Source organism: Dryobates pubescens (assembly GCF_014839835.1).
Source record: "Dryobates pubescens isolate bDryPub1 chromosome Z unlocalized genomic scaffold, bDryPub1.pri SUPER_Z_unloc_1, whole genome shotgun sequence".
Taxonomy (NCBI): Eukaryota; Metazoa; Chordata; class Aves; order Piciformes; family Picidae; genus Dryobates; species Dryobates pubescens.
The window spans coordinates 303,454-326,347 of record NW_026530690.1 but is presented as its reverse complement, the minus strand read 5'-3'; the positions used below and the strand labels follow the sequence as shown (position 1 = coordinate 326,347).

The 22,894-nt window shown below is 64.2% G+C and overlaps 1 protein-coding gene across 2 annotated transcripts in view; it reads left to right on the top strand.

The window, feature by feature from the left end:
- The first annotated feature begins 10,377 nt into the window (after nucleotides 1–10,377).
- The window catches only part of NEDD4L (NEDD4 like E3 ubiquitin protein ligase), an 81,231-nt gene continuing 68,714 nt past the window's right edge, over nucleotides 10,378–22,894 (top strand). Inside the window, exon 1 of one of the 2 annotated variants that reach the window (XM_054179282.1) lies at nucleotides 10,378–10,554. In XM_054179282.1, coding sequence (XP_054035257.1) covers nucleotides 10,507–10,554 — 48 coding nt within the window. In that variant the 5' untranslated portion in view covers nucleotides 10,378–10,506. The remainder of the gene's footprint in view (nucleotides 10,555–22,894) is intronic. The other variant, XM_054179283.1, reaches the window with a different exon arrangement.

Below are 22,894 nucleotides of genomic sequence, written 5' to 3'. Positions count from 1 at the left end.
GCCTCGAGTGCTCTCATTTGCTTTACTTCGGATCTGGTTTGTGGCTTCCTGGTGCAGAAGTCAGGAGTTTGAGCTCTCTAAATCCGCAGAAGTGCTGACCCCGGAGAACAGCCTGAAGAGACCCCCGAGGAGCTCAGCAGAGCGTGAAGAGGGCAATAATCCTGCTGTGCTGCACAGCTCCAGCTCCTCCTGTTGCAGGGGCAGCTCGCTCTGGGCGCTGCTGCTGCAGGAGCTGGGGGAGCTTTGTGTCTTTTCTCTCCCAGGTTATTTATTGGTTAGGATGAGGCTGCTGCTGAGGGAGGCTTGGCTGCTGTCTCCTGCTGGCTGTGGGTGAAGCCTGTGGTGGGTCCATGCACGCCTGGCCTGTGAGCTGTGGGACTCTGGTGGTGCCTCCCCAGCCCAGCTGGCGCATCCAGCTCTGCCCCCCAGCAGGGCCAGGCTGCAGACCCAGAGAAGCTGGTGGTGCTGCAGCTGAGTTCCAGGGCTCTCCCATGCCCTGCTGCTGCCTCTCCCCGCAGCAGAGCAGCTCTCTGTGTCCCAGCTGGCTCCGTGTTCTGCTGCTGCTGCCTCTGAGCAGCTTCTCTGCCTGTAGTGAACTTAGCTGCCAGGATTCATTCCCTCTTCTGTGTGTGGGGTCAGCTGTGTGCTTTTTAGTCCTCAATAAAGCAGTTCCTTTCACTAGAGAGAAGCAAACCTCCGTGGGTGCATCATTTGCTCCCTGCTGCTGAGCCCTGGTCTGGGTCTCCCCCTGGGGCTGAGCTGTGCAGTGTCCCTGTTCTGCTTTTCTTCATCTTGCATGTCACAGAAACTGGTCCCAATCAGCAACCAATAAAGGATGGCAACCTCAGCTGGAGTCAGGCAGCACTTCTTCACCTCATGGCTGTTCCTCATCTTTCTAGCTGCCAGCACCCCCTGGCAGGGGCAGTGGCTGCATGGGCAAAGGTAGAGGGCAAAGTGAGTTTTTAAGTGCAGCAAAGACCCACTCCAGGAAATGGAAACAGTTCTCTTGGGGACCTGAGAGTCACCCAGGGCAGGGGCTGCAGCTGCCACCACAGAGCAGTCACAGCCCTTGGGGGGCGGCTTCAGGGGGAGTTTTGGTGGTGTTCAGAGGGGCAGTGGGAGCTATGGTGGGCAGGGAGCTTGAGAGGCTTCTGTAATTCAGGATATTTAGGAATTTGTGAGCATGTGAAGCCGTCTGGAAATGGACTTTGAGTGCCTGGAGCGAGGGGAAGGGAGAAGGGCTGAGCGAAGATGCTGCCGAAACCATCCCTCAGCTGGCAGCAGCCTGTCCTTGCTGCTTGGGAAGGCTCAAATCCTCTGTCAGGGGAGCTGCTAGAGGAAGGGCTGAGGACTTAAGTGGTGCTCCTGGAAGCAGCAGATCAGATAAGCAGCTTAAAAGGTGAGCGGGCTGAGAGATGCTGTCCAACAGGCTGCTCTGCAGCTCCATAATCTGCTGGGGGAGCAGAAGTGGTGCTGGGGGAGCCACCAGCACAGGAGACATCCTCCAAGGAAGCAAAACCCCTGGGCAGGTGGAGTAAGGAGGAGAAGCTCTCAGGCAGCCACAGACCTGGCTGACAGGAATAGGGGGAGGCTGAGATGCTGCCTCAGAACAAGCCTTGGCTGAGGCTTCTGAGCTACCAGCAGGGCTCAGCTCAGGCTTTTAGTCCTTAAGAGAGACACCTGCTTTGAGAGCTGAAGGCCAGTTAATTACCTGGGGGCTCTTCCTGCCCCAGCAGCTGCAGCTTTTTTTTGCTGTGGTTTTACCTGTTTGCCGAGTGTGATTTTTGCCTCCAGTGATCTCAAACTGCCTGTCCCTGGGGGCTTCTGCCAGCCAGCCAGAAAGCTTCCCAGGCTCTCACGGAGGTCGCCAGCAGGGTCTGGTGGTGCCCTGGCAGCGCTGGCTTCGTGGCCTCTCTCTTTCCCTGATTTGAAGAGGGACAAAGCTTGCTGGCAGGCGAGCAGCCAGCCCGCACAGGCTGCCCGAGACCGGAGGTAGCGTGGGGGGCAGGGTGCCCTGGGTTCTGCTAGAGGCAGATCCCTGAAGCTGGGAGGAGCAGAGAGCTGTAGGAGGGCGATGTTACAAAGTGGGGCCAGCCCTGATGATGCCTCTCAGTGGCAACCCAGAGTGACCCACAGCAGGAGGGCTGCCTTCCCTGATCAGCCTTCCCTGCCGTCAGCCTTCCTGCCTCCCCCCAGCAGGGCAGGCTCAGCAGCCCGGCGCTCGGCGCCGCCGAGCCCGTGCAGGGTTCCACCGGGCAGAGCAATCCTGCCCAGCCGCGCCAAGAGGGAGGGCCTGGCTGTGTGCTGCGGCTCCGGAGCAGGGGCTGGGAGCATCCCTCCGCGGCGCTGCGCTCTCGGTGCCGCTTTGCGCAGCCCAGGGAGCAGGAGGCAGTGAGGAGCCCGGGGGGAGGGCTGCTGAGCAGAAGGGGCCCTCCGGCAGCCCCAGCCCGCGGGGTGGGAACGCCTGCAGCACCCAGCAGCCTGCTCTGGGGCGGCGGGAGCAGGCAGCAGTGCCCCTGCTGTGCCCAGGAGGCACAGAACACCTCAGCCCAGTGAAAGCTTCCTCCCAGGGGCAGGAGGAGGGCTGGACAAAGGTCCCCAAAGCTGCTGTGCTGCCACTCTGCCTTTAGAGAGGGAGCAGCCAGGCTGTAGCCACCGAGCCAGCCCGAGGGAGGATTGAACTCTGCACACGGACCGGGACGGTGCAAACCCCAGAGCGCAGGGAGAGGCCTCCCCAGCCCCACCGATGTGCGTGCCAGGTTGGGGCTGGACTGAGGTGGGGCTGCTGATTGCTGCCTGGGACAGGAGTGACAGAGGAGAGGCTGCTCAGGCTGTGCTCCTGCTGGGTTTGTGCCCAGCACAGGGCAAGGCGGCCGCTGCTCCGGGCACCAGGCTGCAGCTGCTGCCGGTCAGACCCCAGCTGCCTCAGCTTGAGTGCTGGAGGCTGGAGAGCTCTGCAAGCAGGGGCTGGGGACGCTGGCCCCAGGCCTGGCAGGCAGCAGCGTCCCTGCAGCCCCTGGGCAGCGGGGCTCTGCCGGAGCGCAGCGGCGTGCCCGCGGGGCCGGAGGGGCCGAGCCAGCGCGCCGGGAGAGCCGTGCTGAGCAGGGAGATGTGGGGCAGGGCAGCCTGCCGAATGCTCTGAGCTCCCTCTGACAGGCTGCAGGCCTGAGTGGGGCCAGCAGAGCTGGGAGAGGGCCAGCAAAGCAAAGGAGGAGCTGGGGACCTGGGCAGGCAGGTGGCTCCCAGAGCTGCTGCTGCCCGCAGGGCCAACAGGGCCCAGCTTCTGCTTAAGGGCACTGCCCCTTAGGGCCTGCAGTGGTGACTCTGGGGCAGGAGTTGTGCCAGCAGCTGAGTGACTGCCTCCCAACACAGGAGCTCTGAGGTGAGGGGACCAGCAGAGCTGTCACTGAGCACTGCCTTGAGCCAGGTGTCCTGCCAGTCTGTAACCCCAGGGACCTCAGGCCCTGCTGGCCATGCCGTTTGCCATCACCTGGGACCTGACTCCTGGCACTGGGAACAGCAGGGCTGCCGTGTCTGAGGGCTCCCCTGGCTCCCTGCTGGGCTCTGCTCGCACAGGAGGAGGTTGGCAGCAGGTCTGTGATGCTGGAGCTGCACTGGGCAGGAGTGTGGCAGCCCTCACAGAATTCCTGCCTCTGCTCTCAGTGCTGAGCAGCAGCTGGGGGCACAGGGACAGCCTTTAGCGCTGCCCTGTCCTCCAGGCCTTGCCCTCGGGCTGGGGATGCATCTTCTGCTTTCAGCAGGTACCAGGAGAGTGTGGGGGCTTCTGCTGCTCCCTCCTGCTTCCCGAGGCAGGCGCTGCTCCTCTGTGGCCAACGAGCCGGCGCTGGCTGCCTGCTCTGGGAGCAGAGGAGCCTTTCATGTGGAAATGCAGGCCCGGAGACAGCTGAGGCAGGCTGACAGCTCAAAGGGCAGGAGCATCAGAAGACCTCCTCTGATCTTCCCCCAACCTTCCAACCTGCTCAGCCTGCTAATGAGTGCAGCTCTGGTGTCCCTGGCCACGTCCTGCTCAGCCCCAGCTCACAGGAGATGCTTCACAGAGAGCAGTGTTCAGGAGCTGCACCACCAAGCCTCCCATCGGCCGCCGGGGCAGCCGGCAGCCTGCACCCGAGCTGCACCAGGCTCGGGGTTGGTTCTTCCCCTCAAGGGCTGAGCAGCAGCTGGAGCACTGGTCAGGCCACAGCAAGTGTGCCTGGCAGCTGGCATGTGGTGTGGCACATGCCCTGGCTGGCGTAAGAGGAGAGGCAGCGTGGGGAGCCCAGGGCCCGGAGCAGGCAGTGCTGCAGCGCTGCAGCGTTTGCTGCATGACTCATCCAAAGCAGCTGCATTTCAGTGGCTCTGTTGGGAGGGCTCTCAGCCCCTGCTCTGCTGGGTGCTCTCCCTCACCTGCCCACGCTGGTGTGAAGCTCAGAGCCAGCCTGGGGACAGGCTGTGTGCAGCTGAGCAGCTTCACTTTGCAGCCCTTCTCCAGAAGGGTCTCAGCCTGCTTTGATTTTGCTTCTCTGGGGATGTCTGCCTGGCATCATCAGTGCCACAGGCACCTGGGCAGGCCTGGGGCTCACAGGCAGCAGGTGCAGCCCAAGGGAAAGAAGTCTGGTGATCTTTGCACTGCTCATGAACTGAGGGCAAGCATCCTCAGCTCAGCTCCTGAGGCAGCAGTGTGCTAGCTTTAGGCTCTGCCTTTAACTGTTGTTCACAGCTCTTGAACAGAAGGTGGTAAAAGGTAAACAAATCCCTGTTGGGTGTACAAAGATCATTCCACAGCACCCATTGGAGACAGCACCCAGGGGATCTGGCTCCCAAACAACCTCTCTCCTCACTCCTTCGCTTTGGGAGAGACTAACGTGCTCTGCTTGACCTTGGCTGCGTGGCTGTGACTGCTATTGACCTCTCTGCTGCTTGTCCCTGTGGCACAGAGGGGTGAGGGGGAGGCAGGGAAGGGAGAGGCTGGAGCAGGGTGTGCTCATGCTGTGTATTAGTGTGAGTACCTGTAAATACTGTGAACACTCTGTGTCTGTACTTGTTCCTTGCACTCCACTGGAGACTGTCGTTTGCTGGTAAATACAGCTTCCATCTGCTTCCAACTGAGCTGCTCTGGCAAATTTCAACCCACCACAAGCAGAAAAGCCTCTGCCGTGCTCTGGCTCTCCTCAGCCTGGGCACATCGCTCCCTGGGGCCCTGGATGCTCCCTTGGCCCCGCTGCCTGCAACGCTGACACACCCTGGAAGGCAGCGAACTGCGGGCAGCTCCTGCCAGGGGCCCAAAGCAGGCCACTGGCCACAGCCAGGCCTCGCAGAACGATTCGCAGCCTCTTCCCGGAGCCGCTGCGGTGCCGCACCTCACACCGCCGGTCGGGCTCTGCTGAAAGCCCCCCCGGTGCTGTTTGCCCTCCGCAGTGCTGATGGGAGCACAGCCCCTCCGCAGCCTCCTCGGCTCTCATCCTGCTCCGGGGCAGAGAGAGGGAACTCGGGAGTTTGTCCTGAGGGAAAAGCTCTGCTGCTGCTCCGGGAAACAGCGGGGCCAGGCACTTTAACCCTCCCCTTCGGAGCCGGGTGCGCAGCACTGCCGCACAGTAACCCAGAGGCGGTGACCTGAAGTGGCTTTGGTCGGTTTCATTCTCCTGGCAGTCTGTGTGCCCCAGCAGCAGAGCTGTGAAGGGAGAGGCAGGGCCACTCTGCCTGGCAGCACCAGTGGGCAGAGCTTATCCTGCTCTGCTGCTTCTCGGCACAGCTCTGCTCTGCTTTGTTTTCCACAGCTCCGCGCTCAGCCCTCCTCCTGCCAGCCTGCCTGGGGGGCTGCTCACCGCAGCGGCAGAGCAGCAGCAGCAGCAGCTCCAGCACACGCTGGCGGATCTCGAGGCTGGGACTTGTTCTGGTGGTTGTGCACTAGGCTGCTCCATCAGCACCCTGACAGCCAGCCCGGGGTCTGGAGCGGCAGGGAGGTCACGGGGAGGGTCAGGCAGCTGCCTCACGCCTGAGGCGTCAGAGCCTTACTGGAAGCTGAGTAACACAGAAGCCATCCCACGGGCAGGGCAGAGCTTGCTGCTGCTGCAGGCAGGCAAAGGCAGGGGCTGTGGGGCAGCCTCCCACAGAGCCGAGGTTCAGCCATCCCCTGCTCCTGGTGGGCAGCACTGACGAGGGGGGCTGGCTGCAGCCCTCGGCTGGGCACAGGCTCAGGGGGCACTCGGAGCAGTGCCAACAGGAAGGTTTCTCCTTTGGGGACATCACAAACCCCTTAGAAAGGACATCCTGCTGCAGGCCCGGGGCCGGCTGCTGCATCCTCCTGAAGTGATGAGACCCGCAAAGAGCAGGGCTGGGCAAACAAGTGGGCAGTACAGTACTGAGGCTGGTGACGAGGGGGCTGGTTCAGCGTGCCTCCGAGCTGCGGGCAGCTCTCCCTGCCAGCCTGACTCGGGGCAGCGCGCTGGCACGCTGACGAGGAGCTCATCTGCTGGCTTCTGCGTGCAGCCTCCGCTCCTGCCTGTGCAGCAAAGGCCCCGGCGCAGCACTCACATTGCCTGGGAAGCTGTCCCTGTTGCGAGTGTGCGGTGAGAAAACCTCTTGCTGGGGAGCAGCATCAGAGGTGGAGCTGCGAGCAGCGCCAGAGGTGGAGCTGCGAGCAGCCGCGGCTGTGCTGGGGGTGGTGCAGCCCTGGGGACCAGGAAGCTGTGCTCTAGAGCAGGCACTGCAAGGGCAGCAGGCTGAGGTCTGTGGCTGCCCACCCCCAAACACCCTGTGCCTGCTGGGTGGCTGCTGTGGCCCTGCCCAGCACCCGCAGCCAGGGGGTGGCAGGGGAGCGCGGTGTGCCAGCTGTGCCTGGCAGGCGGCCCCGGGTGCTCGATGCCCGCTCGATGCCCGTCCTGGCCACCCTTGGCTGAAAATAGCCTGATTGCTCCCCTAATTAGCACCCTGCCCTCGGGGCTCCTGCGGGCTTCAGCAGAGCAGGGCCATTCACCCTGGGCTGCTGGGGCTGGCGGCTGGCACGGGGCGGCTGGGACAGGCAGGGTGGGAAGAGCCCCACACGGCCAGCAGCCAGCTTTGGCCTCTGCTGTGCTGCCAGGCTGCTGTCGGGAGGAGCAGCAAAGGCTCAGCCCTGAGCCTCACTGCGGCACTGGAAGCTGCTGCCCCGCACGGGCAGCAGGTGGAGGGAGAAGGTTCTGCCCCTCTGCTCCACTCTGCTGAGCCCCCACCTTTAGTGCTCAGCACAGAAAACCATGGACCTGTTGGAGCAGGTCCCAGGGAGGGCCACAAAAATGATCAGAGGGCTGGGATGCCTCTACTGTGAGGACAGGCAGAGGGTTGGGGTTGTTCCACCTGGAGGAGGGTCCAAGGAGACCTTATTGTGAGTCGTTAGAACTTAAAGGGGGCCCATAAGAAAAACCTTTTTAGCAGGACCTGTTGTGGTAGGAGAAAGACTAATGGTTTAAACGAAAAGAAGACAGACCAGATCTAAGGAAGACATTTTTCACAGTGAGGGTGGTTAAACACTGGCACAGGTTGCCCCAAGATGTGGTAGAAGCTGCATTGCTGGAAATGTCCTGGATCAGGTTGCACAGGGCCCTGAGCACCCTGATGTGGCTGAAGATATCCCTGCTCGCTGCAGGGACGTTGGACTAAGTGAACTTTGAGGGTTCCTTCCAAGCCAAGCTGTTCTGTGATGTCAGGACATCAGTATACCCAGTGCCCTGCAGCCACAGCCTCCCCTCCCAGCCTGCAGGAGCCTGCGTGCTCCTGCTGCAATATTCCTGCTCCGAGAGACACGCTGTGCTGGGTAGTGTGGCACAGGTCCAGTGGCTGGGAAGTTGAATGTGCAAACACATCTCCAGCATACAGACTCGTTCAGCTGAGACTGTTTGGTATCAGATCTCATCTCCGAGCATGACTTACAGAATGGACCTAAATGCAACTGGAGCCAGGGAAAAGATTCCCCTTGAATTCAAAAGCCCTGGGAGTGACCTAAGTGAGCTTGTCACTGTGCTCAAGGCTGGGTATGGTGGTGAGGAAGGTGGCAGGAGGAAGCAGAGGGGACAGTTTCTCAGGGGTACAGAAATGCTGGTGAGCTGGAGCTGAAGGAGCATGGCCATTTCCACCCCACCTGCCTCACTTCCCCCTTTGTCCCCCCCCAATCCCAGACCACCTGGGCTCTGTTGGCGTCAGCGGCCCCAGGTGTGGCCACTTGGCTCTCCCCACCCACTCCACTATTTAATTCCCACCAGGAAGGGCAGGCGCCCTAAGCTGAGCCCATCTGGGCTGGAGGATCCTCCTCTCATCTCTGGTGAGTACCCATGGAATCACCATGGTGTGCACTGGGTGATGGTGGTGGTGACTACAAAGGCCGGGGGGCCTGGTGGCCCCCCGGCTGTTAGGGCCATGCTCAATGACTCCTCCAATCCCTTCCACGGGTGCTGGCTGGGGCTGAGCTCCTCTGGGTGGTTTCTAGGCTGGTGAGGGTCTTGCCCCCAGCTCTGGGCTGGGTGCAGGAATGGTGGTGGTGGAGCAGGAGCTGTTTGGGTCGGGTGGAGGCTGCGGGGGAGCAGGAGCTGCTGCAGATGTTTCCTCCTGGGGAGCGAGCAGTTGGGTTATGGCTCGGACAGGCTCCTGCAGCACACGTCTCAGGACTGAGGGCTCCTCAGGCTTCTTTTCTAATTGACTTGCCCTCTGAGGATTAGGAGCTGTATCAAACCAACTCATGTTTATCCCATACTTGCTAGGGGAGTGGAAAATGTATTGAGAGGTCTGGTTTTAAGAGGAGTGACAACATAGGTGCAGGGAGGAACTCCTGAGCATGGCAGCTGCCAGGGGAAGGATGACGCTGCTGCGGATGAAGTGTTCTGTGAGAGTGACCCTCTCGGCTTCATCACTTGTTTGTAGGACCAGCAATGCACTTTTGTGGTGGAGTGAGAGAGGGCCTAGCTCTCCCTCCCCCACAGAGAAAGAAACCACAGCTGAACTCGGTGGGGGAAGCAAAGCTGTATTTACAAGCATATATGGAGTGCAGGTTGTATATACGCAGTGTAGACAGTGTTTACAACACACACAGAGAAATATACAGCGCAGAAAAATTACACAACAAAACTCCCTCCTGGGGAAGAGGAGGGCTTCCCTCCCTGCAACCCCCTCTCTCTCTCCCCCCCTGCCTCCCTTTCTCCCCAAAAAGGGGTTAGAGAGAGAAAGAAAGGCAGTTGGTGAGGAAAGGAGACGTTACGAGGCTACAAAAGCACATGCAGGCATCAGTTGCGTTTATCTCGCGGTCAGCTCTGGCTAGTTGGCTGAGAAGCACAACAGGCTGGAGCTCAGAAAAATCCCAACTGCCCTAAAACTTAAAGTTGCTTTCTGCCCATCTACCAATGACTATCTGAGCGTTTCCGTTCTGGTACCAAAACATTCGGCCAGAGTGTTCCAACACTGTCCCTTTCTTAAAGGCGCAGCCTCAAACAGTCACAACTTTGTAGCTCAGCCTGTCTGCGTGCAGAAGGGAAGTCTCTGGGGAGACCTAATGGCAGCCTTCCGGCACCTGAAGGGGGCCTAGGAGAGGGAGGGGGAGAGACTGTTCGCAGGTGCCTGTGGTGATGGGATGGGGGCTCCAGCTGGTGGGCTCTGCTGCTGCTCCCTGCAGACAGAGAGCAGACAGTGAAAATGAGCACAGGAAGCAGGCTCTGAGGACTCATGATAGCTTGAGGTGTCCAGGTACCGCCTGAATTGTCCAGGGCTGCCCCTTCCCATGGTGTGGGCGGCCAAGGACTCGGTGCCGGTAACGGGCTGGAGGGACCCTGTGCCGGCGGGGCTGCCTTCTCCGCACCCGGCGCCGAGCTCGACGCCGGGATTCCGGCGGCGGCCGCCTCCAGCCGGGGTCGGGTAACGGCTCCCTCTCCACGCCTTTCCTCGGCGCGGCTCTCGCTCGGCAGCGGCCCCGGGGCACCCGCACCGCCCCCGCTGCCGGGGCACCGGCGCTTCCCACTCCCGCCCGCCGGGGGGCGCCCGTTCCGCGCGTCGGTACCCGCGGCGGCGGGCGGGGCGGGGTGTGAGCGCTGCCCGCCGGCCCCGGGGCGGGCCCCGCCGCGCCGCCCCCCGCGCTTTGTGCCGCTGCCGCCCTCCCTCCCCTCCAGCGCGGCGGCAGCAAATCGGCCCGGCCCGGCGGGGCTTCCTGCCCCCGGTAGCCACCTCGGCTATTGGGCTTGCCCGCAGCTTCCCCCCCGCCCCTGCGAGCCGCCGCCGCCGGGGCTCCCCGTCGCGGGCAGGGAGCGTTCCTGCGGCCGCGGAAAGCCTCAACCGGCAGCGCGGGCGCGCCCCAGCGCCGCCCCCGGCCGGCACCGCCCCCGGCCCCTTCCCGCCGGCCCTCGGCTCCCGCCGTCCGCCTTCCGCCGCCCGCGGGCGAGGAGCAGCGGCAGGAGGGGGCGGCGGGCGGCTCACCTGGGCCGGGCGGGAGGCGCCCCCCGCGAAGCGCCGGACGGCAGCGGCGGCGAGCGGGACGCCCCGCGCAGCGGCTCCATGGCGGCCGCGGCCGTAGAGCCGGTCTACGGACTCTCCGAGGACGAGGTGAGCCGGGAGCCCCCCCGGGGCCGGGCCGGGGGCGGCAGCGCGTCCCCGTGCGTGTGCCCGCGCCGCGCGTGGGCGCGCCGCGGCCGAGCGTGCCGGGGTGCGGACGGCCCCGCCCGCCGCGGGGTACGGGAGCCCTTCACCACCACCCACGGGAGGGAGGCGGCGGGAATCCGCCCCGCGGGCAGCCCCCGCCGCCGAGCGAAGGTCGAGGGTCGGTCCAGGAGGGCGCCCGGGATTCCGCCCCGCGGGGCGCCGCGCCCCCGCCCGGCATCGCTGCCGGCAGCAGCCGCGGGCGAGCCGGGGGACACGGCGGGGGCCCGTAGGGTGCGCTGGCACGGTGGGCGGCGGCGGCCGCCCCGTGGCCTGGCTACTTGGCCGGGCTCCAGAGGGGGGTCCCGGCGGGCGGTGTCTTGTCCCTGCCGCAGAGCGCTGCCCGCGGCCGTGTTCCACCTCCCGCCGCTCGTCCGTGCCGGGCGTCTCGGTTCAGGGCCGGCGGCGAACAAAGAGCCGGGGCTGGCGGCGAGGGTGCCGGACGCGGGGGCAGGCGCTGCCGGTGTGCCCGGGCAGGGACCGTGTCAGGCCGGCCCGCAGCGTGTCGGGAGCGGGTGGTAGGCGCAGCCTGGTGCCTGCTGCAGATGGCAGCTGATAAGGGCAGCACCGGCGATAACTAATCGCCGTGCGCGGGCGGTGTCGCCGGTGGCTCTCCGGAGCCGTGCGCTGCCGGGCGGTTACCGTGCGGTCCCCTTCTGCTCCCGGCTGTCGAAGCGGGGGCAGTACCCCTGGGATCGCCCTGCGGAGGTGCCTCTTGCCCTCAGCAGTGTCCCAGAGCATCGGGAAGGGGACGGCTTTGTCCCTGCGCTGTGCTCTCGGCCTGGCACCTCCTCTGTCGGGCGGGTGGTGTGCCCGGCTGCGTCCACAGGAGCGAGCAGAAGCAGTGCCAAAGGCACCAGCCCAGGGCACGGGCTGGGCACCGGGGGCTGCCTGGCAGACTTGGGCTGCAGGGGACCCTGGCATGTAAAACCTGGCTGCAGGAGCTGCCAGCCAGGTCTGTTACCCTCTGGTGTGAGTGGTACCAGGTCTGGCTGGAAGGAGGCTCTGTGGGGGTGTGCTGGGTGGTGAGCTCTGCAGTGTGAGCAGCCAGGTCCGAGGTGCTCTGTGTGTGCAGGCAGGGCAGAGGAGGAGCCCTGGGCACTTAAGGTGGGGGAGCACAACACTGAGGAGGATCCCTGCCTCCCTGGGCACCCAGGGAGCCTTCTTGTGCGGAAGAGGCTGGATGGCAGTGACCAGGGCTGCTTGAGGCCCTTCAGGTGCCCTGCTCCCAGTGCCAGAGGGCGGGCACCAGCTGGGGGTGGCCAGGCCAGGGCCTGCTGTCCCAGCATGGGCACCTGGACACCCGGTGGGTGGCAGTGACTCGTACCACTGGTGCCACCGGTCTGGGTGTGCTGGCAGGGGAGGTCTGTGTGGGACGGGTGAAGCCATGAGCCGTCCTGCCGGGACCCGAGGCGAGGCCTGGGAGCTTGGCTGCTGCCTGTCCTGCTGTGTCCTCCATGGTGTCTTCTGCTGCTGTCTTCTCCGTTGCCATGTGCTGCAGCTGGCACAGAATGCCCAGGACAGGCAGAGATGGGACAGAGCTGCTGGCTGTGCTGCTCAGCACCCACTTCACCCCTGTTCACAGCCGGAGGAGCCCTCAGAAGGGCAGGGGCAGCTGCTGCTGTGCTGCTCGCTGTTGCTGGGGACCCAGCAGAGGGTGGGCATGGTGGCCACCTGCCCAGGGAAAACCAAGCTGAGGGGAAGGCACAAGGATTTGGTGCCTGCACTGTGGCCCACAAAGGTCCCGTGGCACAGGTGCAGTGGTGACCAGAGCCACCCTAGCTGTGAGGAGCAACAGAGTGGTGCTTTGGTTTCTCTGCTGCTCTTGGTCGTGCTGGTGCTGAACACTGCGCAGATCATCTGAAATACGGCAGGAGACCACAAGTGGAAGGAGGGTGGAGGGAAGAGGGACGAGGGACAGGGTGTGGAGGAGCATGAGGAAGGGCACAGGTGGCATTACGTGGCACGATGGGCTGTGGCCTCAGGACAGCAGCAGCCTAGCCCCTGCTGCAGTCTGTGGTGAAGGTGTGGGCAAAAGAAGGCCTGAAGGAGGAGTTCTCCCTTGGCAAGGGGCTGGCAGTAAGCGTCCCAAGAGCTGGACCTGGCAGGTGGGCGAGGAGGGCAGCTGCACGCTGCCTGCTGTGGGCAGTGGCTGCCCCTTGACCTGCCCTGGTGCTCTGCAGAGCAGGCACTCCCTGGTTGAGGCCCAAGGAAGCTCCTTGGGATGCAGTCTGCAGCTCTGCTGGCTGGTGGTGGTTTGTGTGGGGCTGGGAGTGGGCTGTGGGCAAGACTGGCAGCCCTGGCACCCCTGCTGATGGGAAGCAGTGGTCATTTAAATGCCCCATGGCTTGCCAGTGAGGTTCCTCCCTCTCAGGAAGCAGAGGCTGCAGCGTGGGCGTCAGCAGCCCTGCCCCGTGTGGCACACCGGGCACACGCTGGGCCGCTGGCAGAGCCTGTGCCCACATCCATCTGTCAGTAGCTGTGAGCCTCGCTGGGTGCTCCTGCCCGGCCCTGTGCTGTGGCTGCCTCAGCAGGCCGAGGGGCACCGGGGCTGGCGGCGCTCTGGGGACACCCTGAGTCAGCCCTGCCAGCCTGCCACCTTCTGCAGGCTCCGTTCTCAGGAGCCTGTGCCAGGCTCAGCTACCCACAGCGAGGCGATTGTTCCAAGTAGCTGCCAGTCAGATGCCGTTCCCAGAGCGCCTCAGCACCAGGGTGACCTGAGCCCTGGCACCGGCTGCCTGGGCGAGGGGCTGGGGGTGCCGCTGGCCCGTGCCCACCTGGGGCAGCCCGTGATTCTGTGAGCTGCTCCTGGCAGCTGGCGGAGCTGCTGTGCCCGGGCAGAGCGCTGCTGCTCCCGGCCCCCCGTGCCCTGGGAGCTGCTGCTCGTTGAGGAGCGGCAGGGAGAAGGGAGCAGGGCCAGGGGACGTGTGTGGTTCCCCCAGCTGCCGGCACCCCTCGGCTGGGGAGTCCCTCAGGGCCTTAGGAAGAGTGAGTGACCTCTCCTTGCCTCTCTGCTGCCTTTCCCCCTCTGCCCTGAGCAGAGAGGCCGAGCTGTGTCCCTCGGGGCAGGGTGTCCCTCACCCTGCGCTTCCTGAGGGGCGTTGAGGTGCAAGTGGCCCTGACAGGATGGAAGCTCCCACAAGTGCTGCCTTCCCCTTCCTCGGCGTGCCTGGCTGCAGGACAGCCTTGCAGCTCCTTGCCCCTCCTTGGCTGAGCAACTGAGGTGGCTGCAGGGAAGGATGCCTGCTGCAGCGTGGGGAGCCAGTGTTCCTACCCGGCGCTGCTGCCGCTGCGTTCTGCCTGCTCCAGTCCTGTTCAGCTTCCCTGCCTCTGCTCGAGTGAGCTGCAATTACAGCTGCCTGCGGAGCCGAGTGCCGTCGTGCACGAGAAGATGCCGGAGAGGAGCTGCTGGGGGGGCAGACACCTTGGTGCTGATGCTTAGAGTGAGGAGCTGCGGGGTGCAGGGCCTGCTCCCTCTTCCCCTCCTTGTCTCGTGTCTGGCCTGGGCGAGGCGTGGGTCCCTGCTGGCGGCAGGCAGCTGCCCTGGCTGCAGGCTAGGCCTTCGAAATTCTTCACAGAGCTTGAACAGAAAGTGGTAAAATGTAAAGAAATCACTGTTGGGTGTAGAAAGGATAACAAAGATCATTGTGAAGCACCCCACTGGCGAGAGCTCTGTCCTGAGACCTTGTTCCCAAAACAATCTCCTCCTCCTCGGCGCTGGGGAGATACCAGCTTGCTGCTGCCTGACCTCGGCTGCATGCTTTGGTATTAACTCCTCTGCTGCTTTCTCCCTAATTTGTGCAGGGGCTGGGGGGGCAGAGAGGGAGAAGCTTCCCCTGGCCTTCAGCAGGGGTCCTTGTGCTGTTCTGAGTTGTAAACACTGCACCTGTTGTAAACACTGTGTGTCTGTAGCTGTCCCTTGCACGCTGTACTTGCTTGGAAATACAGCTTCTGTTTGCTTCCCCCTGAGCTGCTCTGGCAAAGTTCATGCTGGGGGGGAAATCTCAGCCTACCACGGGAGTAGAGCAGAGGCAGCCTGGGGGGTGCTGCAGTGGGACCTGTGGGGGATGGTTCTGTAGAGCTCTGGCTGCTCTGTGCTGTGACATCGCAGTGAGGTCTGCACAGTGCTGGCAGGGGGAGGGTCAGCCTGGGCAGGAGGTGGCAGGGACAAAGGGTCTGTATGTGCAGAGTGCTCCAGAGTGGGGCCTGGGGGGAGCTGGCTCCTCTGCTCCTGCTGGATTTGTTGCTCTGCAGTGATGCCCCTCCAGGGGGTTTCCTTCCCTGTGCCCATTGCCAGGGTATGGGGCTCTGTGTGGGTGCTGCCCATGAGGTGAGGCTGCCAGGGTCCCAGCAGGAGCATGCTGGTTCAGTGGAGCCTGGCAGGCAGGTTGGAGGGGGCCATGTAGGGCTGCTGGTGGGTTGCTGGGGACGTGGCTGTGCACTGGGTGGCTGTGCCTGGAGACAGGTGCTGGCTCTAGGGGCATTGCCTCTGTGGAAGTGCCTCTTGCTCACCTGCACTGCAGCTGGCCAGCCGCAGGCCCTCCCAGCTCTCACCCAGCCCTGTCCCCTCGCTGCTTCCCAGCTCCTGGAGTAGCCAGCAGTCACGGCAGTCGCTTGGCTATTGACTTTCTGAATGGGGAAGCTGAATTGGTTTTATAGATTGAGTGCCCTGGCTTCCTGGGGCAGCACCGAGAGCCTGCAGGGGTGGTGACAAAGTCCAGCTGAGGAAGCGTTTCGTAAAGGCAAGGCCTTGCCCAGCTACTTGTTGGGGCATAACAGCAGAAGGAAGGGGCTGTGGCTGTCAGCAGCTGGCTCTGGAAGCTTGCACTGAAGCTCTCCTCCGGAGTTAGCAGCATCTCCTGGCCGCTGTGCAGGGGGCAAGTCCTGCCAGCACGGGGCGGCAGGGACTGCGGCCAGGCAGCTGCTGCTGCCCGTGCTGCCCGCAGGGGTGGTGCTGAGCGCCTCCTGGGCTCAGTGTGCCCGGGTCCGTGCCACGCGCTGGCCGTTGGAGGGCGCTGTGCAGCGGTGGAGGTGGGCTGCGGGCTCTGCGCCGGTCCCCCGTGCCTGGCGGGCAGAGGCGGGCTGCGAGCCCAGCAGCCGTGGGGCTGCCACAGCAGCCTTGGCACAGCTTTGCCTGGGAGCTGCTTTCAGGAGGCTCCGCTGGCGCCTGGGGCTCCTTTGGAAGAGGAGCCAGGCACGGAGCGGGTGCCAGAGGAGATCCCCTTCCAGAGGGGACTCGAGGTCGTCCCTGGGGATGGGGAGAAGGGGCTGGAGCTGTGGGCAGCCGGAGCCTCCACAGGCCATCGCTCACTGTAAGCCCGATGCAGCTCGCTCTGCAGGGCTGTCCCCAGGGCTGCTGTGACACCCGGAGGCCACCTGGGAACCTGTGGGACTGTGCTGTTCCCTGTGTGCGTGTCCCACTAGTGGGGAGGTGTCTGCCGTGGGACTGCGAGCTCAGCCCTGTGCTGCTGCAGGAGCAGGGCTGGGCACAGCCTGTGTGGCAGCCAGCTGCTGCCAGCTGCACCGGCAGCTCCTCGGTCCCAGAGGCTTGCATGGGGCCAGGCCTCCTGCTCAGTTGGGCTGTGCCTCATGTAGCGGGAGCTGGGGAGCTGTGTGCCTCCTCGGCAGCCAGCGACAGCTCCTCTCAGCCGCGGTGGGAGCTGCAGGGTCAGCCTGCTGAGTCGTGGGTCGCTCAGGGGTGGCCGGAGCTGTCCGGAGCTGCTGCCTTCTCCTGCCTGGTCCCTACCTGGCGCCCTGCGGCAGCAGTGCCGCAGAAGCTCTCGGCAGCGCTCCCCGGCGGCTCTGCCCCCTCGCAGAACCAGGTGAGGAGGCAGCAGAGGCTGGGTGGCTCCTGCAGCACCAGAGGAATGTGGTCTGGCTGCTGGGCTCGCCCCAGCTGCTGCTCTCGCTGCCAGCTGGGACCGCAGCTTCCACAAGTGCTTGACCCAGCACCCTGCCAGCCCTTGCCAGCGTGGGGACCTCCTCCTGCAGGAGACCTCCCTGCCCCTGCTCCCTCCAGCGTCTCCTCTCCCCTCCCGTGGGGAAGGAAGAAACCCAAAACCCAAGGGCAGGAATTGTCTTCTGCAAAGCAGCAATTTGCCAGCAATTAACCTCAGAGTGAGAGCTGTGGTTAAACTGCACAGGCCTGGGAGCTAACTCCAGCTAAACCCCAAACCACCCAACCAGCATGGGAGTTGTGGTGCACCCTGCAGCGGGTGCCGAGGGCACGGGCAGGGCATGAGCTGGGCATGTCTCTGTGCTGGGCTGTGGGGGTCAGTGGTGGTTGGGTGCCAGGCTGAGGCAGGGCAGGTTTTGCTTCTCTCCTGTGGTTTGTGGGCTGGAGAGGGGCAGCACTGTTTGGCACAGCCCCCAGCTGTGCCATGGTCTGTCCTTCAGCAGCTCCCAGTGTGGGATAATCCTGGCCTGAGGGGGGAATGTCCCTGCAGTCTGTGCCGGGCTCTACCTGAGCGTGGCTCCGAGCCCCCTCCCGTGAAGCCTCTGTACAGGATGCTGGCAGTGCCTTGCTGGCAGTGCCTTGCTGGCAGCTCTGCAGAGGTGGGAGTGCTGAGTAACTCCCAGCAGAAGGCATCCAGGGAGGACTTCCTCACCAGCTGGCTATCTGCTAGCTGCTGGCGGGGAGAAGCTGTCCTGCTGGTGAGACCGGGCAGGAGGCCTTGAGGCTGCTCTGCTCCCCTGCTCTGCCTGCAGGGTGGGAGCTGCCTGTGTTTGAGGGCTTTGGAACATGAAGTATTTTTATCTCCCAAGAATGAAGTGACCTGGAAGATAAACAGCAAGGAAGAAGCTTTTGGGGATGTGTCAAAGGGAGCTGAGCCAAAGGAATTTCTTTGGCTCTGTGCTCTGCAGCCCTCCTCCTGCATCCCTTCACTCAGCTCCTCTGAGGAGCCAGGCCAGGTCCCACTCAGGCTGTGGGGTCACTCATGGAATCTGCCAGCAGCTTTGCAGTAAGGCAGCAGAGGTGGTGAGCTGAGTGGTGCTGAGACTGCAGCAGAGGTCTTACTGCAGCTTCTCAGTGCTGTGGTGTTTGTGGTGCTGAGCAGCAGCCAGGCTGCTCTCGTGCTCCTTCTGCTGTGCCTGGCAGTCCTGCTCCCCTGCTGCTGCTGGGGGAAGGCAGAGGCCTTGCATTCAGACCTTTCTCTGCTTGTGTGCATGGGCTTTACAAACCACCACTGACCTGCCCCAAATGAGCACCTGACGAGTGTTCCTTCCCCAGCTCTCCTCACTGCCAGCTGGTGCTGAGGTGCAATGGAAGCCAGGGGCCTGCAGCCAGCAGCTGCTGTCTGCTGTGCCCAGGGAGAAGCCCCAGGAAGCCTGGCCAGGCTCCTTCTGTCCCACCCAGGTGGCCTTGCTGTCAGGCTTGAGTAGGGGCCCCAAGAGATCCCTGGGAGGCAGGAGGTGATGCCCTGGGCCGTGCCAGCTGTGTGCCTTAGCACTCAGGACAGGAGCTGCACCTGTGGCTTGCAGGATCCCTTCCTGGCCCTGCAGCCGGGGGTCTCTGTGCAGGTGTGTGGCAGCTCTGGGCTTGGAACCCAGAGGGCCAGCAGGTCTCTGGCTCTGTGCTGGCCACGCTGGCTGCTCGTGGCAGAGAGAGGCCCTTGGCCCAGCTTGCTGGAGGGGCTGAAGTCTGGAGCCGGGTGCAGGCTGCCGGCTGCCGGGTGCAGGCTGCCGGGTGCAGGCTGCCGGGCCGGGCGCAGCTGGGCAGGCGCAGCTGGGCGGGGTGTGGGCTGCAGCTGATGTTCATCTGCCCCACCTGTGCCTCCCAGGTGTGGAGTGGCTGAGCATGGGGTGGGGCATCTGCAGCTCCTGCTGAGCAGAGGGAGGCAGGGGGCTGGCCGGGCTGGTGGTGTCTGGAACTGCTCCTGCCACTGCCCAAGGGAGGTCCTGCTGCTTCTGTGCGCCTCGGGACCTTCCAGGAGCCAGTGTCGTCTCTCTGCTGGGCTGTGTGACTGCAGGAGGTGCTGAGGCTCAGAGGTGAGTGTGGGGGTGCAGGAGGTGTCCAGGGGAGGGTGAGCAGCGCTGCTTGGGGCTGTTTGGATCTCGGGGATGCAAAGCTTGGCCTGCAGCCGTCTGGGAACGTGAGCTCCTTGGCTAACAAGTGGGGAGAAGAAAGGCTTCCTGCTGTTAGCTGTGGTGGTGCTTTGGTGTGTGTGTGGGGGAAAGGGACCAGGCTGTGCCTGTGCTGTCTGCTCGTGCTGCTTTTGCCGTGTTGCCAGCCCCCAGTGTGGCTGCTTTGGGGAGCAGCTTTCCTCTTGCCCCTGCTGTGGGCCCTGCCTGCAGTTTGTGCAGGCCCTCTCCTGAGCCCAAGGTGAAACTCAGCCAGAGAGGGATGCACAGGGAGCAGGAGAGGCTGGCTTCTGCTGAGCACCCACAGCCCTGCCCTCGGCTCAGTGGGGGGAGCTGAGTGCCAGGAGGGGCAGGATGAGCCCTTGGTTGCCATCCTTGCTGTGTGTTGTGTTCTGTCCAGTCCAGCCTTGCCACTTGACTCTTCCTCCTTGCCAGTGGCCACAGCGAGCTGGCCCCAAAGGCCAGGGGGGAGGTAAGCAGCACAGTGCTCCAGACCCAGCCAGAGCTGTGTGGACATTGCTGCTCCTGCAGCCCTGGCCTGGGAGGCTCCTGGAGCTGTGCCCCTCGTGTGAAGGCACGTGGCAGTGCTCTCAGGGGTGCTGTGCCGCACCTGTGTCCTGCCACTGGCCTTCCTCTGACTCACCAGCGGGCACAGTCTTCCTGTCTTCTCCTCTGGTTGTATCCCCCTGCCCCTGCAGAGGGGTTCCTGCTGCTGCATCACCTCCTTGTCTGGACCTTGTGCTAGCTCACCCTCAGCCCTGGTGCTGCTTCTCCTCTGGCAGCGATGGTTGGGAAGAGGCTGGTGGGAGGCAGTCCAGGAGCAGCCTCGTTAGAGCCCAGCTGTCCCTTGGCATTAGCAGCCTGAGAGCCCCGCGGGGGTTTCTCCTCCTCCAGGCCTCTCTCTGGGTGTGCCCGTGCCCGCGTTCAGCTGGCAGTCCCTGCTGTGTCACCGTGCTGATGAGTAACAGTCACAGAGGGGCTTTGTGCTGCGGGGTTCCTTCAGCTCAGCGAGGGAGAGGCCAGTTACCTTCTGGCGCTGCTCCTGGTGAGCCCAGGCTGTTCTGCCGGCTGTGTCTCTCCTCTGCCCTGCTCCTGGCTGCTGGCACGGAGGCTGAGGGGTGGCTTTGGAGAGCCAAACAGCTCAGACCCAAAGCTAGAGGGGCTGAGGGGTGGCTTTGGAAACCAAACAGCTCAGACCCAAAGCTAGAGGGGCTGAGGGGTGGCTTTGGAAACCAAACAGCTCAGACCCAAGGCTAGAGGGGCTGGAGTCAGGGCTGACCCTGTAGGAGCTCGGGCTGGGGAGGTGCCATCCAATGTGAGCTATTGGTTGGCAGCAGGGTGTGAGGGGCTGCTGGGGGGCTCTAGGAGCTGGAGAGCTTCTCGGAGCGTTCTGCCACCTTGCAGGGCTCGCTCTGCTCCGCGGTCGTGCCCTGTGCCTTGCTCTGTCCTGGCGGTGAGGAGCTGGCCGAGAAGTAGTGCGGCAGGGCACGGCACAGGGCTGAAGTGGCTGCTGCAGGCTGTGAGCAGCAGGGGAGGTCCCAAAGGCCGGGCCCGCAGGCTCTGGGGAGGAGCGGGGGGTCCCCTCTGGTGCCAGCCCGCAGGCTCTGGGGAGGAGCGGGGGGTCCCCTCTGGTGCCATCCCGCAGGCTCTGGGGAGGAGCGGGGGGTCCCCTCTGGTGCCATCCCGCAGGCTCTGGGGAGGAGCGGGGGGTCCCCTCTGGTGCCATCCCGCAGGCTCTGGGGAGGAGCGGGGGGTCCCCTCTGGTGCCAGCCCGCAGGCTCTGGGGAGGAGCGGGGGGTCCCCTCTGGTGCCATCCCGCAGGCTCTGGGGAGGAGCGGGGGGTCCCCTCTGGTGCCAGCCCGCAGGCTCTGGGGAGGAGCGGGGGGTCCCCTCTGGTGCCATCCCGCAGGCTCTGGGGAGGAGCGGGGGGTCCCCTCTGGTGCCATCCCGCAGGCTCTGGGGAGGAGCGGGGGGTCCCCTCTGGTGCCAGCCCGCAGGCTCTGGGGAGGAGCGGGGGGTCCCCTCTGGTGCCAGCCCGCAGGCTCTGGGGAGGAGCGGGGGGTCCCCTCTGGTGCCATCCCGCAGGCTCTGGGGAGGAGCGGGGGGTCCCCTCTGGTGCCATCCCGCAGGCTCTGGGGAGGAGCGGGGGGTCCCCTCTGGTGCCAGCCCGCAGGCTCTGGGGAGGAGCGGGGGGTCCCCTCTGGTGCCAGCCCGCAGGCTCTGGGGAGGAGCGGGGGGTCCCCTCTGGTGCCAGCCCGCAGGCTCTGGGGAGGAGCGGGGGGTCCCCTCTGGTGCCAGCCCGCAGGCTCTGGGGAGGAGCGGGGGGTCCCCTCTGGTGCCAGCCCGCAGGCTCTGGGGAGGAGCGGGGGGTCCCCTCTGGTGCCAGCCCGCAGGCCTCGATGGCTTCGATAAGGCAGGAATGCGGGACGGGAGCTGTGTCACCGCCGGGTTGCTGTGGCAACCCCAGCTCCAGCAGGCTGCTTCCCTGTGCTTAACGCTTTCCGTGCCGGCAGCCCGGCGCTGGGCGCCTGGCCTCGGCTGCTGGGCTCCCCTCGGGCTGGCACCCCTGGCGTCTGACCCGAGGCAGCTCCCGAGGCAGCTCGGGTGGCCTTCAGAGGTGTCCCGGGGCAGGCTGTGCTTCGCTCCCCGGGCCGGTGGGACAGGAGGCTCTGCCCCTCGGCGGTGGCGCTCCCCGTGGGGCTCGCAGGCAAGCCGCGGCCGGGAGCGGCCGTGGTGCGCTGCTGCCGTGCGTGTGAGCAGCAGCTCTGCGGAGCGGAGGGGGCTAGCCGGAGAGTCACGGAGCTCAGGAGCTGCCTGCCGCCTCCTGCGGGGGGATCAAAGGCAGAGCTGCTGGGGAGGTGATGGCTCCTGATTAAAGCTGACTCCCTGCTCCCATCGCTGCCTCCCAGCCTTGGCAACCTACCTATTGTGCTTTAGTCATCTTCCCATCCCTTGGCTGCCTCCCTGCATGGGAGGAACTTGTACTTTTCCTCTAGCTCTGGCTCCCCCGGCCTGCTCCTCTGCCATTCCCTGCAGCACCTCCCTTGGGTGCCCCTGGCTGGCCGTGACCCCGGCTCCGTGTGCTGCTGCTCCTTGCCGTGAGGCTGCTTGGGCACAGGGGGCTCCCTGCCCCGGGGAGCTGGTGCTGGTGTCTGCAGGGCACCGATCCCTCGGTGTGCAGTGGGCTGTGGTTGGTGCCACACGAGGCACTGTGCTTTCCTTGCCCGGGGCTGGGGCTGTCTTTTGTCTCCACAGCCCGTGGTGGGCTCAGCAGCCACTGGGCAGTGCTGGGTGCCAGGCCAATTCCTTGGGTTAGGAATCACTTCCATCTCAGAGGCTTTGTCTTCACCTGTGCCCCTGTGCTGCTGTAGCAGGTCTATCTGTGGGGCTGTGAGTCAGCCTCCAGGATAAATGCTGCATCCCCTCTTGTTCTTGGTCTTCAGGTACCCTCCTGGTGGCTGCCTTGGGTTGTCTCTGCAGTTAGGTGGGACGTGGCCTGCAGGGAGCATGTTTGTGAGCTCTCAAGTACCTGCTGATGCTCCCCAAAGAGCCTGGGAGGAGAGGAGAGCCTGGGAGGCTGTGTGCTGGGCTGGTCCCACCTCAACCCTCTGCTGGTACCTCTGAGGTTTCTGTTGTCTGGGTGGTGTTTGGCTGGGAGTTACCTGGGTTGGGCAGCAGCTTTGGGGAGTTTGGGGGTTTCCCTTTGCTTGCCCAATAAATCCCAGCACAGTCATCCTCATTCTGGCTTTGGTGATGTCACACAGCCTGGCTGACATCTTACACAGAAAAGCTTCCCCCTGAGCTTTGGAGCTCCCGTGGGCAACAGCTCCAAGCTGCTTCGAGTGAGCTTAGGACAAGGGTGGCAGGGCAGAGCAGAGGGGTGGTTGTACCCTGGTTGCCTGGGGGCACTGCTGGTGCCTGTCAGCTTCTCCTAAAGCTGAGCAGTTTAGCACTCAGTGCTCTCAGCAGCAGCTGTGCTCTGGAGCCGTACCTGGTCTGGGCAGGTTCTGCCACCCTCAGTGTAAGCAGCTGCAGGGGGAGGCGGTGTCTGGGCCCAAGAGCATCACCTGGAACGTCTAAGGCCACGTGTTGGTCTGAAACCCCAGCACATCCAGGAAGAGGAGCCGGGGGAGGAGGCAGCTGCGGGGTTTGGTGCCTGTGCCGC